The sequence below is a fragment of the Amia ocellicauda genome, chromosome 2 (genome assembly GCF_036373705.1).
Source record: "Amia ocellicauda isolate fAmiCal2 chromosome 2, fAmiCal2.hap1, whole genome shotgun sequence".
Lineage (NCBI taxonomy): Eukaryota > Metazoa > Chordata > Actinopteri > Amiiformes > Amiidae > Amia > Amia ocellicauda.
In genome coordinates this window covers 40625280-40640060 of record NC_089851.1, presented here as the reverse complement: position 1 = coordinate 40640060, position 14781 = coordinate 40625280, and the positions used below count along the sequence as shown (strand labels likewise).

Here is a 14781-nt window from a genome sequence, read left to right as displayed (position 1 = left end):
CTCGTTTGTAAACTTTTTCTTCTTATGACCGTGAGATGAAAAGGAAACATTTGCTGTAATGATTTAAAACATCTTACCAAATGACATTTAAAAGCATGACCGTCACTTCCAAAAATACTGAACAGTCCCAGCTATTGATTAGATTTGACTGGTTAGCCGCAGTTTGTGTTGATTTCATGAAACGTTACATTGTGGAGCAGCTGATTTTACAGTGACTGCTGAAGTATCTGTGTGATGAAGCCCCTTAACCTGCAACAAATAGTATTGTTTTGATTGTTGCCGGTCTTGGGGAAATCAGCCCTACCTTAATATTGCTTCTCCATTCCCAAATAGGAATCAAGGCCACTTTATGTTCAATTACAGCTATGCGTTTCCTGCTCAACTGGCAAAAGACTAAGCAGAGACTGTCAAGACTGCTTATTTTTTTAATTACATGCTCACTTTAACAGTTACCAATACCAAGGGGTTTCCAATATTGCATGCATCAGAAATCCTGTTTAAATGGTGCTGAATAGATTGTCTATGAATAGCTGTAAAAAAAACGAATGGTAATATTGAGTATGTTGTTGTTCATGGGCAGAATACATCTGTAAGAAATGACGGCTGTTTTAACAACTTTAGGCTGCTCTTCCAATGCAGTGCTTTTGTGTCTTAACTTCTGTGCAGTTGCAAATGTGAACTTGCAAAGACCTTTCCTTATAATTCAGCACAAACAGTGGGCTCTTCATAACAAGTCTGGCAATTTTGTGTTTTATAAACAGCACTCCATTAAGAGTGATAGAAAATATTTAATATATATAAATATTTGGGTGGTTTTGCTCTGTTTATTCATTTTGTCTTAGTGGGGGGTGGAGGAATTAATATTGAATGTTTTTTTTCCCTTCCCATGTTCCTGTCACACTGAGGCCAGATTAAAGATTCACTTCCAGCTGACCTTTCACTAAGTCAGTTCAATAGCACAGAGTTGTTTTTTAAAATAATCAGCCATTCTAACATGATGTAAAGATGGGTAGATAGTGAAACAGGACAGAGATTACTCATTATGTCGCTAAAGGTCTTCTACTGCTGTTCAGCGCATGCCCTTCGATTGCTATTGCACTTGTGCTCTCCAGATTCCAAGACCATGTTTGTAAATGCAATGCTTTCCTGATCGACTGGTTGAAGCAAGAGAGTGTTGTGCAAAACTGCCACTCATGTACTGATTTTTGTGATTGATTTGCAAGAGCTGATTTATTGTACCTTGTTGTAACTGTAGCCTTTGTTTTGTTCTCTAGCTACTGGACATTAACTGGACAGGCTTGACAAATATGTTGGACATTCCTGGATTAAAGTAAGTAATCGAACAAAATAAATATCTCCTCCATCCAAGCATTTTCAGTAACCGCTTCTTCCTTAAGTACAGGTTCACGGTAATCCAGAGTCCTAGTCTACATACCTACATATGGCACAAGGCAGGGTGCACCCTGGACTGGAGGCCAGTCCATCACAGTGCAGGAGTAATACACAGACGCACACACACAGGCACCACACTACAGGGCAGTTTAGGGAAGCCAGTCAACCTAAGCAACGTGTCTTTAAGTTATAATCCTGAGCACCCCATCAAAATCCACAGTCACGGGGAGAACACACAGGTAGACCTACACGGCTGAAGCAAGCTTGGGTCTCAGAAGCTGTGAGGCAGCAGCGCTATCCACTGCCCCACCGTGCTGCCCGCTACTGATAATACCCTATAACTGAGCTCCAGTCTTTTCAAACTTGTTGATCAATCTGTTTAGACCTGCTTGGAGCTTTTAGGACAATCAGGTTTTATTCACAATTTGTATTTGAATTGTTGTACTTGAACCTCACTAGCACTTAGATGAAAGCTTTTCATTGAGAACACACATTGCTCCCAGTTCCCCAAATCTACTATGTTCTGTTATCCCAAAACCAATTCTGTACACAGATATTCAAACTTTGTGCAATTTCCACGGAAAATGTGTGCATCGCAAAATAATTGTGATTTCCCCCAAAAAGGAGCGATATATTGGAGTATAGCACGAGCTTCGCAAAGTTGAATTAGGGCTCTCACGCAATTCAAATTCGATTGCGATATGCGCATGTTTAATGTCAGCCCCAGAATACATTTGCATCTCATGTTTGCAATTACAGAGTCATTACCATATGGTAATAGAGACACAGCATTAAAGGAACTGGACTCTGCAGGTGGATCAATCAATCAATCAATCAATCAATTTTTGTTTGTATAGCGCCCTTCTCAAGGTAGCTGTAAACATACAGCAGACGTACAGCAAAATAAAATAAAGTAAAATAAAAATAGACCTTTAAACAGTTTACATGATCTAAAGTAAAGTAATTGAACATTTAGCCACGGAGGAAAGAAAAAACAAAAAACTCCTATGGGTGGCATGTAGGAGAAAATGAATCTCTGTGGGTCCCTCCAGGCAGTATAGTTGTTACAGCAGCAAGGAGATCAGAAAGCTCTTGATCGGTGCTGCTGGCTGTGCTCTTCCCTCTGGTGGGGGCCTCTCGCCGACCCTCAGGGTGGGGGGGTTGGACCATTAACAGCCTTTGGGTGGCGATGGCTCATCAGGCCTTGGGTGTGGATGCCCTGTTGGCCCTCCGTGATGGGGTGCCTCAGAGGAGGGTTGTGCCTCATCAGACTCCCACAGTGGGGGATGAGGCACCTCGTCGGACCCTCAGAGGGGGCCATTGCTGGAAGACAAAAAGACGGTTCTGCTCAGATACTGGTTATGCAATGCAAGACATCTCCAAAAATAATTGTGCATTGCATGTCCATGGCACACCGACGGCACTATGGGCTAGAAAAAGAGAGACTAAACAGATCAGTCTTCAGCCGTGATTTAAAGGCTAAGACAGAGGGGGCACCTCTTACAGAGGCTGGAAGATCGTTCCACAGTTTCGGGGCCCTATAACTAAATGCTCGACCACTTGCGGTTTTCTTGTGTATTTTACGGACCACTAAGTCACCGGCTTCCTGGGATCTCAATGGCTGACCTGGAGTGTATTCGTTAAGGAGATCTTTTAAGTAGGGAGGTGCCAGTGCCTTTAGGGCTTTGCATGCTAGTAAGAGCACTTTAAAGTCTATCCTGTAGCACACAGGCAGCCAGTGAAGAGAAGCCAATACTGGAGTGATGTGGTCATGTTTTGTGTTTTAGTTAGAATTCTTTGCAGCAGCATTTTGAACTAACTGAAGTGCAGAAATAGCTGTTTGTGGCACCTGACAGAATGGCATTACAGTAATCCAATCTAGATGTAACAAATGTATGAATCAATTTCTCAGTGTCCTGCAACGAGAGGAATTGTCTCAGTCTAGTAATGTTTCTAAGCTGGAGGAAGGAAGATCTCGACACATTCTGAACGTATGATTCAAAGGATAGATTATTATCACAGATGACACCCAGGTTTCATGCCATCAGAAATTAAAGTTGTCATTACTCAGTTTTGGCAGTGTATTTATTATTATTATTATTTTTATTTATTTTTTATTATTTCTTGGCAGATGCCCTTATCCAGGGCGACTTACAACATAAATGCAAAACAAAGTGCAAAAATACAGTTCAGTAAAGGCCTCAATCATTACAAATGCAATTTACATAAATCATAGCAATTCAAAATATAATACATTTTACAACTTCCAATTTACACAGGCAAGTACAGTAAGTGAGCTCCTACATCCTGGACGGTAAAACCTAAGTGCTGTCAAGATGTAGAGTCACAGTCAAGGGCTACGGGAAAGAGAGCAAGGAGGAAAACAATCAAAAACTCAAGAAGCATAATTAAACTCTGTGAAGTGCTCTCTAGCGGGGATAAAAGGACTAATATTATAGGTAGCTTGGTGCATTGCGGTCGAGACAGCGGTAGGTGAGGGTCAGTGTCTTGAACTGAATGCGTGCCGGTATCGGGAACCAGTGGAGGGAGCGGAGCAGTGGAGTAGTGTGTGCGAATCGGGGCAGAGAGAATACCAGACGAGCCGCAGAGTTCTGGATGAGCTGGAGCGGCGGGTAGTAGATGCAGGCAGGCCGGCCAGGAGGGAGTTGCAGTAGTCCAGGTGGGAGAGGACCAGTGACTGGACAAGCAGTTGAGTCAAGTAGTCGGTGAGGAAGGGACGGATCCGGCGTATGTTGCTCAGGAAGAATCTGCAGGTGCGTGTCAGCGTGGTGATGTGCTGGGTGTAGGAGAGTCTTTGAGAAGAAGGGGAGTAGGGAGACAGGGCGGTAGTTCTGAGGAGAGGTGGCGTCAAGGGTTGGTTTCTTGATGAGTTGGATGACAGCAGCTTGTTTAAATGCAGAGAGGAACCAGCCAGAGAGGAGTGAGGAGTCGAGGAGGGAGGAGATGAAGGGGAGAAGATCAGGAGCGGCCCCTTGGAAGAAGCAAGAAGGGAGAGGGTCCAGGGCACACGTTGTAGGTTTGTGACGTAGGAGGAGAGCGGGAACTTCAGCATCTGAGAGAGGCGAGAATGAAGAAAAGGAAGCTTGATCGGTGGGAGGTTTGGGTGTGATGGGAGAGGAGGGAGGACTATTGAAGAGCCTGCGGATGTCTGCAATCTTGGAGGAGAAGAAGGAGGCGAAATCATCAGCAGTGAGAGATGAGGGAAGAGGAAGGGGAGGGGGGCAAGGAGGGAGGAGAAGGTGGAGTAGAGTTTGCAGGGGTTGTTGACAGTGGATTCAAAGAGTGATTGGTAAGTAAGACTTCTTGGCTGAGGAGAGAGACGATGAGAATGTGGACAGTAGAGAATGGTAGACCACGAGGGCAGCTGGGAGTTTGGTCCTTTTCCTCTTCTGTTCGGCGGCACGCAGACTAGTTCGGGTTGAGCGGAGAAAAGCACAGAGCCAAGGCTGAAGAGGGGAGGGACGGGCAGGACGAGACGTGAGAGGACAGAGAGAGTCAAGGGAGGAGGTGAGGGAGGAGAACAAAGAGGAGGTAGCACAGTTGACAGATAGATGGGAAAAACAGTCAATGGGTGGAGTGGGGAGTGAGGGGAGGGAAAGGGAGAAGGAGATGAAGTGGTGGACTGAAACACGTTGTTTAATACTTCTGTACTGTGGGCGGAGCGGAAGCCTGATTGAAATTTCTCATAAAGATGATTATCAGTTACAAAGGCTTGCAATTGGTTTGCGACTACTTTCTCTAGAACCTTAGAAAGGAAGGGAAGGTTAAGAAGTGGTTTAATTACAGCTATTTTAAACGATTCAGGAACAGATCCTGAGGATAAAGAGGTGTTAATAATGTGTATTAGGTGAATAATTAATGGCAGCTATAGTATTTGTGTATGTTTCCAATTCTGTTTTCTAATGCCGTTGATTTTGCTGTTGAAATGATCATTGAAGTCATTGCTGGTGATATTGGGGGGGGATAACCTCTGAAGGCTTTACCTGCTGATTAGTAAGTGTCGCGATAGTGTGGCGCTAAAATGTGGGTTATTCTTATGCGTCTCTATTCAATTAGAGTAGTAGGCTGATGTAGCAGAGGGCACAGCTGCTTGTATCTTATTATACTGTCATTCCATGCCATTGTTTCTCTCCATTTATGCTCATATCTACGGAATTCTGTTTTAAGTGAGCGAGTGACTCGTTAAATCATGGTGGGCGTTTCATTGGTTTAATTTGTCGTGCCCTTAATGGAGCTACCGTGTCTAAAGCAGTGCTTATTGTATTGTTGAAATTATTTAATAATTCATCTATGGATCCTGTTTGGATAAAGCTAGCATTTGGCAACAGAGCAGTAAATGTATGAATAACAGTAAGATTTAGGCAACGAGTTTCTATGTTCCTCTCCTGTGTGTCTGTTTCTACTCCAGGCAGCTCAAATGTAATAAGTCAGTGGTCAGAAATTGTCTGGTTTTGGGATGATATTACTAGGTTGTGAATCTCTACCCCACGGGTAATAACTAGATGTGGTGTGTGAGTGTGACGATGTGTGAAGCCTACAGACTCCAATAGGGACAGGAAACTAACAGTAAGGGGCTCGTATTTACTGTCAATATGTGTGTTAAAGTTCCCCAAAATAATGAGTGTATCGTGGTGGACGGCTAAGTTAGATAGAAGATCGCTAAATTCAGACATAAAAATGGAATAGGGGCCTGGTGGCCTATAAACAGCTATAAGCTGAAGAGGAGGATTAAGCCTAAATTCTACCTGGTGAATTTAATAAAATGCGAAGCTGTCTAATCTGGCTGGCTCAGTAGAGGTCTGTGCGGTAGATGGTGGCTAGGCCCGCCTACGGTCTGTTGTATGGGCCTTCTGGCAGTAAGAGAAGACATTAGTGTCATCTGGTCTTCAGGTGAGTAAAGATGTAGACTTTCATCTTGATTGTTTCCTTTGAAATCCATTGTGGTGGCATAAAGAGCCAAGATGATGACAATTGTGTCTGTCCAAATATTTATAATGAATATTTATGGAAGAAACAGTGCATGCATTTAAGAGGTCAAAACTCTAACCCCCTGTGAATACTGTGCAGAGCTGCTGAAAGATGTAATGCGCCCTTGGAGGTTAGGGTCATTGTCGTTTTTTAACATTTGTTCCCATTTTCTAAATTGTTTTCGGAGATCACTGAAAAAGAGGGTAATTTGAAATGGGACACACACCTGTCTGAGAACACGGTAAAGTTGATTCCCCTGTTCCCCGGTAATCTGAAATGTTATTGTGAGAGGTTATCAGAGCAATGAGATAATCCTCTTGACTTGCCTCAGTGGGAGTAGAGTGTGTACACAGCACCAGTTCAGAGAAGTTAACTATTTGCACAACTGGGCCTAAATTTCAGACTGGTGAGGATGTATTTCCGATTGAATCCTTTTTATTTCGGTGTGGGGTAGTGTTTATATCGCCCACCACCACCACGCCACTAGAATCTTATTTCTCGTTTTTTGTAAGCTTGTATTTAGGTCTCTGGAAGCAATAGTTTAGGAGTCTGTCCTTCGTAAGAGTCTGTATCGAGTACCATTGTGTATAATGGTCGGGTTCACCGCATGTGTATTAATTATATACCTTTTGCTTATCAGTTCCCTTCTTATTTCTATTATGTAAATGGTTTGTACACCACACTATTTGAATGAGAACGAAACCCAGCAGAGTGTCAAATGAAAAATATTTGAACAATGAATATATATATATATATATATATATATATATATATATATATATATATATATATATAAAAATATAAGGTAATTCGCATGTAAAAATGTCCCAAAGTTCAGTTATATTCTGTGAAAGAGACTAAACCTTCCGACCAAAGAATGCAGCTGTTTGTTTTCATTGTACAAGACTGTCCCCTTCCTCTCGGATCCCTCCTCATGTTGTCTACCCTTCCACTCACTTCATGTGCAAGTCTTCCTACAGCTTCTGATGATGTTCTATGTGATGTGTTTCAGTGAAAAAGAGCATCCCTTTCTTTAACACGCTCAAGTAATAAACATATGAATCTCTACCCTGTATTAATTGTGTGTGTGGCCTGCCTACTTAGTTGTAAGTACAGTGTCTGAATTCTACTCAAATCAAATCAGTATTAGAGGCTGGACTCTGTTCCAGTGCAGACTCGTCCATCTGTTCAATTTACTTAATAAAATGAAAAAACACCCAGGTATTACACTAAGCCTTTCGCAGAACAATACAGTTGGAATGTCCCCACCTGGGTGTGACCCCCATACACACACTTTTTGGATTATTTATCATTGTTGCTATTTTCTTACAGAAAACAGCCACACCCTCCTTGTTGCAATGTTGCCATTCTGGTTATTCAGGTCTAAGAGGTGGGGGGGACTCTCTCTGTGTGGTTAGATTGTAAACCTGCACTGACTCCACCCACATAACCAGCCTCTGTCTGGGTTGACTGCATGATTAGAGCCCTGCTGTTCATAATTCCTCTCTTATGAGGCTGGTTTTTGTTTGTTTGTTTTTTAACCCAAATTGCAACAAGCTGACATACATCCAACAAGGTGAGCACAACGAAGGAGAGAAGTGCAGCTCTCTCATTGTGGCCCAGTCCTGATTTTCAGCATCTCTGTGTTTAGCCAGTTCCATATGTGTGTGTGTGTTTCCTAATGATTGCTAAAGGAGTGTTCTCTGAAGGGTGACAGGAGATCCTTTTAAAAGGCAAATATGTTCAGAGTTTATATACTAAAAAACATCAAAATCTTTACCAACACAGGGAATATAACGTGCAGAGGTCCATGAAGAGTGTTGGAAAAATGTAATGGCCTCCCATCAGCGTCCTCACCTCAGTGTCATAGAACACCTCGGGGATGAACTGGACTGTAAACTCAGGGTACAGAGGGGAAGACTGGATGGGTGAAAGAATTGGTTTCACCCATCTACCAATAAGATTGCAGCAAGGGATTACAACTCAGAAGTTTTATTGTGGTGTTCTCTGCCATGCGTCACTTTAGAATGGGTGTGTTGCATCTCGGAAAGAAAAACTGTTTGTTGCTTCTGTCTTCCTAAACGTAACTACCTCCCTCTGGTGGCCATGCCAAATAACACGGCCACTCATAACCGCTTGTTTCAGGTCACAGTAACTAGAACGAAGTGACTTTCATAGTCTCCCACTGTGCTTTAATTTCTTTCTTAATTTGTTTCTGTAATAGACTTGATCGCCTGAGGGGAGTGCTGTGGAAGCTTCCTTCTGAAACTTTACTATTTACATACTGTATTATTTCAATTATTTTCATTTCATTCCATTTTAGTTTTTTCATTCATTAAGAAGTAACAAGTGTAAACAGGCGCCAAATGTACAAATATGTGTGTTACTGAAAGCTTTTGAAGAACCTATGCTCTTGTATGTTAGATTTCAGTAATTTCAGTAAACTGGTTCTGAACTGGATGTTCATAAACATATTTAAATCCAGCTGTTATACTTTTTATAGACCTGATGAAATTAAAGAACACTCAACCCGCTGCAATCTCTACCAGGACAGGTCTCGGTCAGGATAAACCCAGTATTAAACTTAATCCTCAAGCTGAAGCTATTTTTATCAGTCTATTTTTTATCTTTCATCTCGGCAATGGCAGGAATTTGTTATTTTCCTGTGATAAGCTGCCGTCTGAGAGCTCATTCATTCTCTAAAGTCATTTCCATTACAGAAATTGATTAAAGCACAGCAGCAACAAAGAAAGGTATTTAATGCTACAGCCGTTATTTTATTCACAAATTGCTATCTACATTCTGTTTCGTATAGCAGAAAGTCCTAATGTATTATAATGATGATGATTAATATAACAATAATAATGTCACAGGGTGTGTTGAGAAACTGAAGGCCTCTCTTCTCCCATTCCCACTACCAGTGCCCTGGCGAGGTCGTCTCCCTCTGTCAGTCTGTGCCTGGAGTCTGTGCCGCAACGCACTGCATGTACCAGATTCTGCTGACATTACTTATGTCACCCCCACCACAAAAGGGGAGAGTATATGTGCTCTTGTCCATGTGTCCATATTATTTTTCTCATAATCATGATGCACTTAGGACTGTGCAGACTTCTCTTTATTCGATTCAATTGTACTTTTGACCATTTCTGCATTATAAACCAAACCCTTAATAGCAGGTATCTTTTGGCCAAAAGCATGTGAGGTAATAATTGAAATATTGAAAATGGGTCACATTGTGAAAAAAACACAGTCAGCTAGGTGTTAAGACAAATGTTTCTTGTCCTTCTCTCCTTATGTTCGTTAATCTCGGATATATCTATGGTATTGTATGGCCATTCTTGTCCTTGGTGTTAAAATGAAATGTTACAACACTGAGCAACACGTCTTTTTGTAAATACAGTGGGCTTTTATTTAGGACTTCTGTTCATATTAGCAAGTTGTTATATACAGTGAAATACAGTTTAAATTGGTGTTCTCTACTTATTCAAAGAAAAGGGAAAGTTTATTTTCTACACAAAATCAGAATGTCACTGATAAAATATTTAATCAACCTTTTTGTCTGTGTTTGTTTGTTAGTTTAATTATTAATAGTATCAGCTACTTATTTTTGAAGAGAACTAAAGTTGACTCCAATTGCGAGGTTTCACAGACAATCTCTCATTTTCTCCCCAGTGGCTTGTCGGACAACCTCATCCAAGACATCATCTGCAACTACCTTGTCCTGCCCAACCGCATCACTATTCCTCTAGTGGGAGATCTGCAGCTGGCCCGGCTACGCTTCCCTCTGCCCAAGGTAGGCAGCCGTAGCGTGCTCCTTCGTCAGCGGAGATGTTCAAGCACTGCTTTTGAGGCAGGATGAGCAGTATAGAAAAGTAGGGAGGGGGGAGAGAGGGAGGTGGAGAGAAGGAAAGGCAGAAATATAACAAACCAAAGTAGGAAATGAAGGACAGAAAGTAGGTAGAAAAGAAACTGGTGTAAGTGTGGAAACGCTAATGTTTACTGATATATTCAAGATTGTCAACACCCTCTGACTTTCTCTAGTTGTCAGGTCACAGCATGTTTCAGATTTAATCACTTACCAATTATTTTATGCCATTCTTCTATGGTCCTCTGCATGGGTGTGTAAAATGTAAAATGAAGCATGCTGTAATTACGCCATGATCAGCTATTTCTCATGAGGCTTTTGGGATAAGCTATATTTTGCGAATTTAAATTTTAATGTTTTGAATATATCACTTGTTACAAAATATTAAAATTACTGATAGCAGAGAGAAAAAAAGACTATTATAAACATGGAATTTGTATATTTTGTATATATTTCAGTTCCAGCATATTTATGGGGCATTTATTTTTGTAACAATTTGGTAAACGTGTATACATATGGAATAACTTCACAAGGCTGAGCTGGGGTTTGACTATTTGGACAGCATCTACCAAAGCTCAATAAAGCCTTGAGCCTTGATGATGTCAATAAATTCACTGTAGAACTCCTCACAGCCTCGCATCCTAACTGTATCTTTGTATTAGTCTGTCTGACCAACCTTATTTAGTATATAGTATAGTATATTTTTGCAAACCACATCCTTGCAGGGGACTTCAAGTTACCCAACTACACCTGAACCAAGAAGGCCAACAACATTGTAAGAAAAGAAAGAAAGAAAAATGCATAATGTTACAACAAAGTAGAAATGCGACCACTGAGTGATGGGTGACTTAGCCATGTGCTCCTAATCAAACCACCATGTCACTGAGACCTTTCAAGGAGAGCCAAACAAGTCCTAGTTGAAGGCAGACAGATCCTGCCTTTCTCATCATCTGTTTAGATTAGAATACCACCTTCTCAAAGGTTCCACACCAAAGACTGATCCTCAGATTGGAAGCTGTAGGCATTCAGGGTAATGTAAGTAGATGGATTATGAACTGGTTGATGTCTAGGAAACAGAGGGTGTCGATTAGAGGAGTTGCTTCTAACTGGAGTGAGGTTGTTAGTGGAGTTCCACAGGGATCAGTACTAGGGCCTGTGCTTTTTCTAATCTATATTAATGATCTGGACTCTGGGATAGTTAGCAAACTTGTCAAATTTGCAGATGATACTAAAATAGGTGGCTCAGCAGACACAATCTTGGCAGCACAGGCTATTCAGAGGGACTTGGTTAATATTCAGTTGTGGGCCGACACCTGGCAGATGAAATTCAATGTGGACAAGTGCAAGGTATTACATGCAGGTAACAAAAATGTCCACTGTAATTACACTATGGGAGGAATAGAACTAGATGAAGTAACGCATGAGAAAGACCTAGGAGTCTATGTGGACTCCTCACTTTCTCCATCCAAACAATGTGGGGAAGCAATAAAAAAGGCAAACACAATGTTTGGGTATATTGTCCAAAGTGTAGAATTGAGAACAAGGGCAGTAATGTTCAGACTGTACAATGCACTAGTTAGACCTCATCTGGATACTGTGGACAGTTCTGGGCTCCACACTTCAAGAAAGATATCGCTGCTCTAGAGGCAGTTCAGAGGAGAGCAACCAGACTTATTCCACTACCACCATCACCACCACCAATATTGTAATATAAATCTCCTCTGTGCTCAGGGTGTTCTCAGGGTGTACTTCCTAGAAGCTCAGGACCTGGAAGGGAAGGACAAGTTCCTGGGGGGGCTCATCAAGGGGAAGTCGGACCCGTACGGAGTCATCCAGCTTGGAAACCAGCTGTTCCAGACCAAGACGGTGAAGGAGAACCTCAACCCTAAATGGAATGAAGTTTTTGAGGTAGAAAAGGCTGATGATGTTTTAGCATGTAAATGTGTAGCGTAAAACAGTATTTTGAAATGCAATCAAGTACAATAATTGTCGATGTCATTGCACTATTGTCAGTACAGCGACTGTACCCCAGACTGTGAAGTGCAATTCAGTCATTGCCAAAATATTATTCATTTCCAAAATACTGGCTTTTATTTTATTTATTCAGTAGTGCATTTAATGCAGATTTAAAAGTGTTGGACTCCTCCGAGGTCTTCATTGTAATTCGATACACAGGTACAGTGCCGCTCCCCAGGTGTATATATTTGTCTGAATATTGATAAGTCACAAAAATATCAACCCAGTGTTGTCCCCCCCAACATGAGACATCTGGTATAAAGAAGTAGCTAACAGTGTCGTTAGTGAAGATGTTAAGAAATGAATAAGCACAATTACTGTGCAGTTGTGAATAAGACCTTTACCGGTACATACTGATGTGTTTTTTATAGATTTTGGTATATGAGCATTCCGGGCAACACCTTGAAATCGAGCTGTTTGACGAAGACCCTGACAAAGATGACTTCCTTGGGAGGTGAGTGGCTGTGCTCGGTATGTGGGACATGTGCTCAGGGCCCCCACCAAATATTTGAAAAACCCTTGACGATAGTTTGCCTTTTCAGACATAACTAATGTTACATAAAACCACAGTTGTCATTTTTGTCCCAGAGTTTAACAGTTTTAAAGGCATGTGTGTTTTGTGCTGACAGAACAGTACAGTCCAAACTGGCTTCCATACCAAAGCTGTAGAGCAATTCTTGTGGGCTTCTCTAAATCAGTCCACGCAGCTGTCAATAATGAATTGCTATGACTCTCTCAGCTCAAACACGGCTCCCTTTAGGTCCAGGGCCTATTGTTCTCAGCAGTTTAATGAAAACGATCATTCTTTTCCACCCCTTCTGTTGCAGTCTGATGATGGATGTGCCTGAACTTCACAAAGAAAAAAAGGTGGACGAGGTGAGTACATTCAATCTGCTGTTTGTGTTGTGTTGTTTTTTTAGTCCCACTTTTAGTGTTTCGGAAATAAACTCCAACCATTATAGAGCTTGACGTCAGTGTGTTTCTCTCCCAGGTTTCTGCCCAGTTTCTTAATCCATGATCACGTATGTCAGTTTGCAGAAAGTGAAAGAAAAAACAAAGAGAACAAAATAAAGAAATTTGCTTTGCAATGCAAGGAATGACGTGTCTTTTAATTGTGTTCCTTACATTCTGAAGTACCTGTACAGATTTGTCCTTTCAAGGCTTCGAAATTCAAGAAAATGGGATCAGTTTTCAATTACTAGATTTTTTTTTTCCAGCTCATTAATTTGTCCTTCAAGGAAATGTTTTTTTTAGATCAGAGAATACTCTCATAAAATGAAATTACTATTAATATCTGAAAGTAATCCTTCTTGGGGACTCTTTTAATGTGAAGTTGACCTTTGACCTAATATTTGTGTAACAAATCCCAGTTAGGAGATGGCTGTAAGTAACTCCAGTCTACAGGCAAGAAATCATAGACCAGTTTCTCTTCAGGCACATGCATCCTAAATAGTAAGGTGACCAATGATAATCATAACCGAGCATCTATTCAAGCAGACTCTTATACCTCAATAGTAAAAACACCTTGTGCAGCTCTATAATACCTCAAACTAAGCCTGTTTGCCACAATGAGTAAAGTGTCTCCTTCTTTGATACATAAACCAGTGGATTTACATGGTGCACTGATGTTATGTACGTTACAGCAGTACTATTCATGTTTTTTTTTTCATTCCAGTGGTTCGTACTGGAGGAAGTCACTACTGGAAAGCTGCACCTGAAACTCGAATGGCTGTCATTATTTTCAACTCCTGAAAAACTAGATCAGGTATGAGTGGCTTCATCGTCTTCTACTCCTCCTCCTACTCCAGTTATATAGCAGGAAGCTTCCATGGTTTAACAAGCACTAAAGCCCAGGACACAGCAATGCGTCACTATGTTGCAATTCACAAGAGCTGTGAGTCCTGAAGAAAGCTATCCCTATTTCGAGTGCACAGGCACTGGCCATTTACGGCAGACAATTTGCCGAATTGTTTCTCATTGATCTTCAGGCCTATAATTGAAATGTGAAACGGCAGATTTGTTTATGTGTTAGAGGAAGAGGGCAGTGTGTGTCCTAGATTCTATTGTGTGTGTTGTCTGCCATTTACTGGTGAGTAGAAGTGGATTCAGCAATGACTGAAGGCTGGCATTAGGCAGCGGAGAGGGGCAGTGTTTCAACTCTGAACTCCACATGGTTGTTTTAACTTGTGTAAGCTGCGTACCCTTCCATCTGTCCTAGCCAAAGCTGTAAGGGCAAAAAGCAGAACCGTCTCCTAATTATTATTTAATTTTCATTTTAGATAAAACAGTTGAGTCTGTTTTCATATTTACTTCATTTATAGCTCCAGTGGGAACTGAAAGATTTTTTTCTCTCTTCTGCTTGAACCTGAGAGAACAGCGCACTGATGCAGAAGTGTTAGCGCTGAAGTCCCAGAAATCTTTGCGTTAAAGGTGGAGACAAGCCAATTGGGAAAATATGGCAGCGGCAAATGGAGGATAATCCATGACAAAATTAAAAATAAATACAGAGAGAAAATAAT

The 14781-nt window shown here is 41.3% G+C and overlaps 1 protein-coding gene across 3 annotated transcripts in view; it reads left to right on the top strand.

Moving 5' to 3' along the window:
- The window catches only part of LOC136771379 (extended synaptotagmin-2), a 107521-nt gene that overhangs the window by 69120 nt on the left and 23620 nt on the right, over positions 1–14781 (top strand). For all 3 annotated transcript variants that reach the window (XM_066723658.1, XM_066723667.1, XM_066723676.1), the window contains exons 7-12: positions 1275–1330; positions 10054–10174; positions 11978–12154; positions 12634–12716; positions 13090–13138; positions 13938–14027. In XM_066723658.1, coding sequence (XP_066579755.1) covers positions 1275–1330; positions 10054–10174; positions 11978–12154; positions 12634–12716; positions 13090–13138; positions 13938–14027 — 576 coding nt within the window. The remainder of the gene's footprint in view (positions 1–1274; positions 1331–10053; positions 10175–11977; positions 12155–12633; positions 12717–13089; positions 13139–13937; positions 14028–14781) is intronic.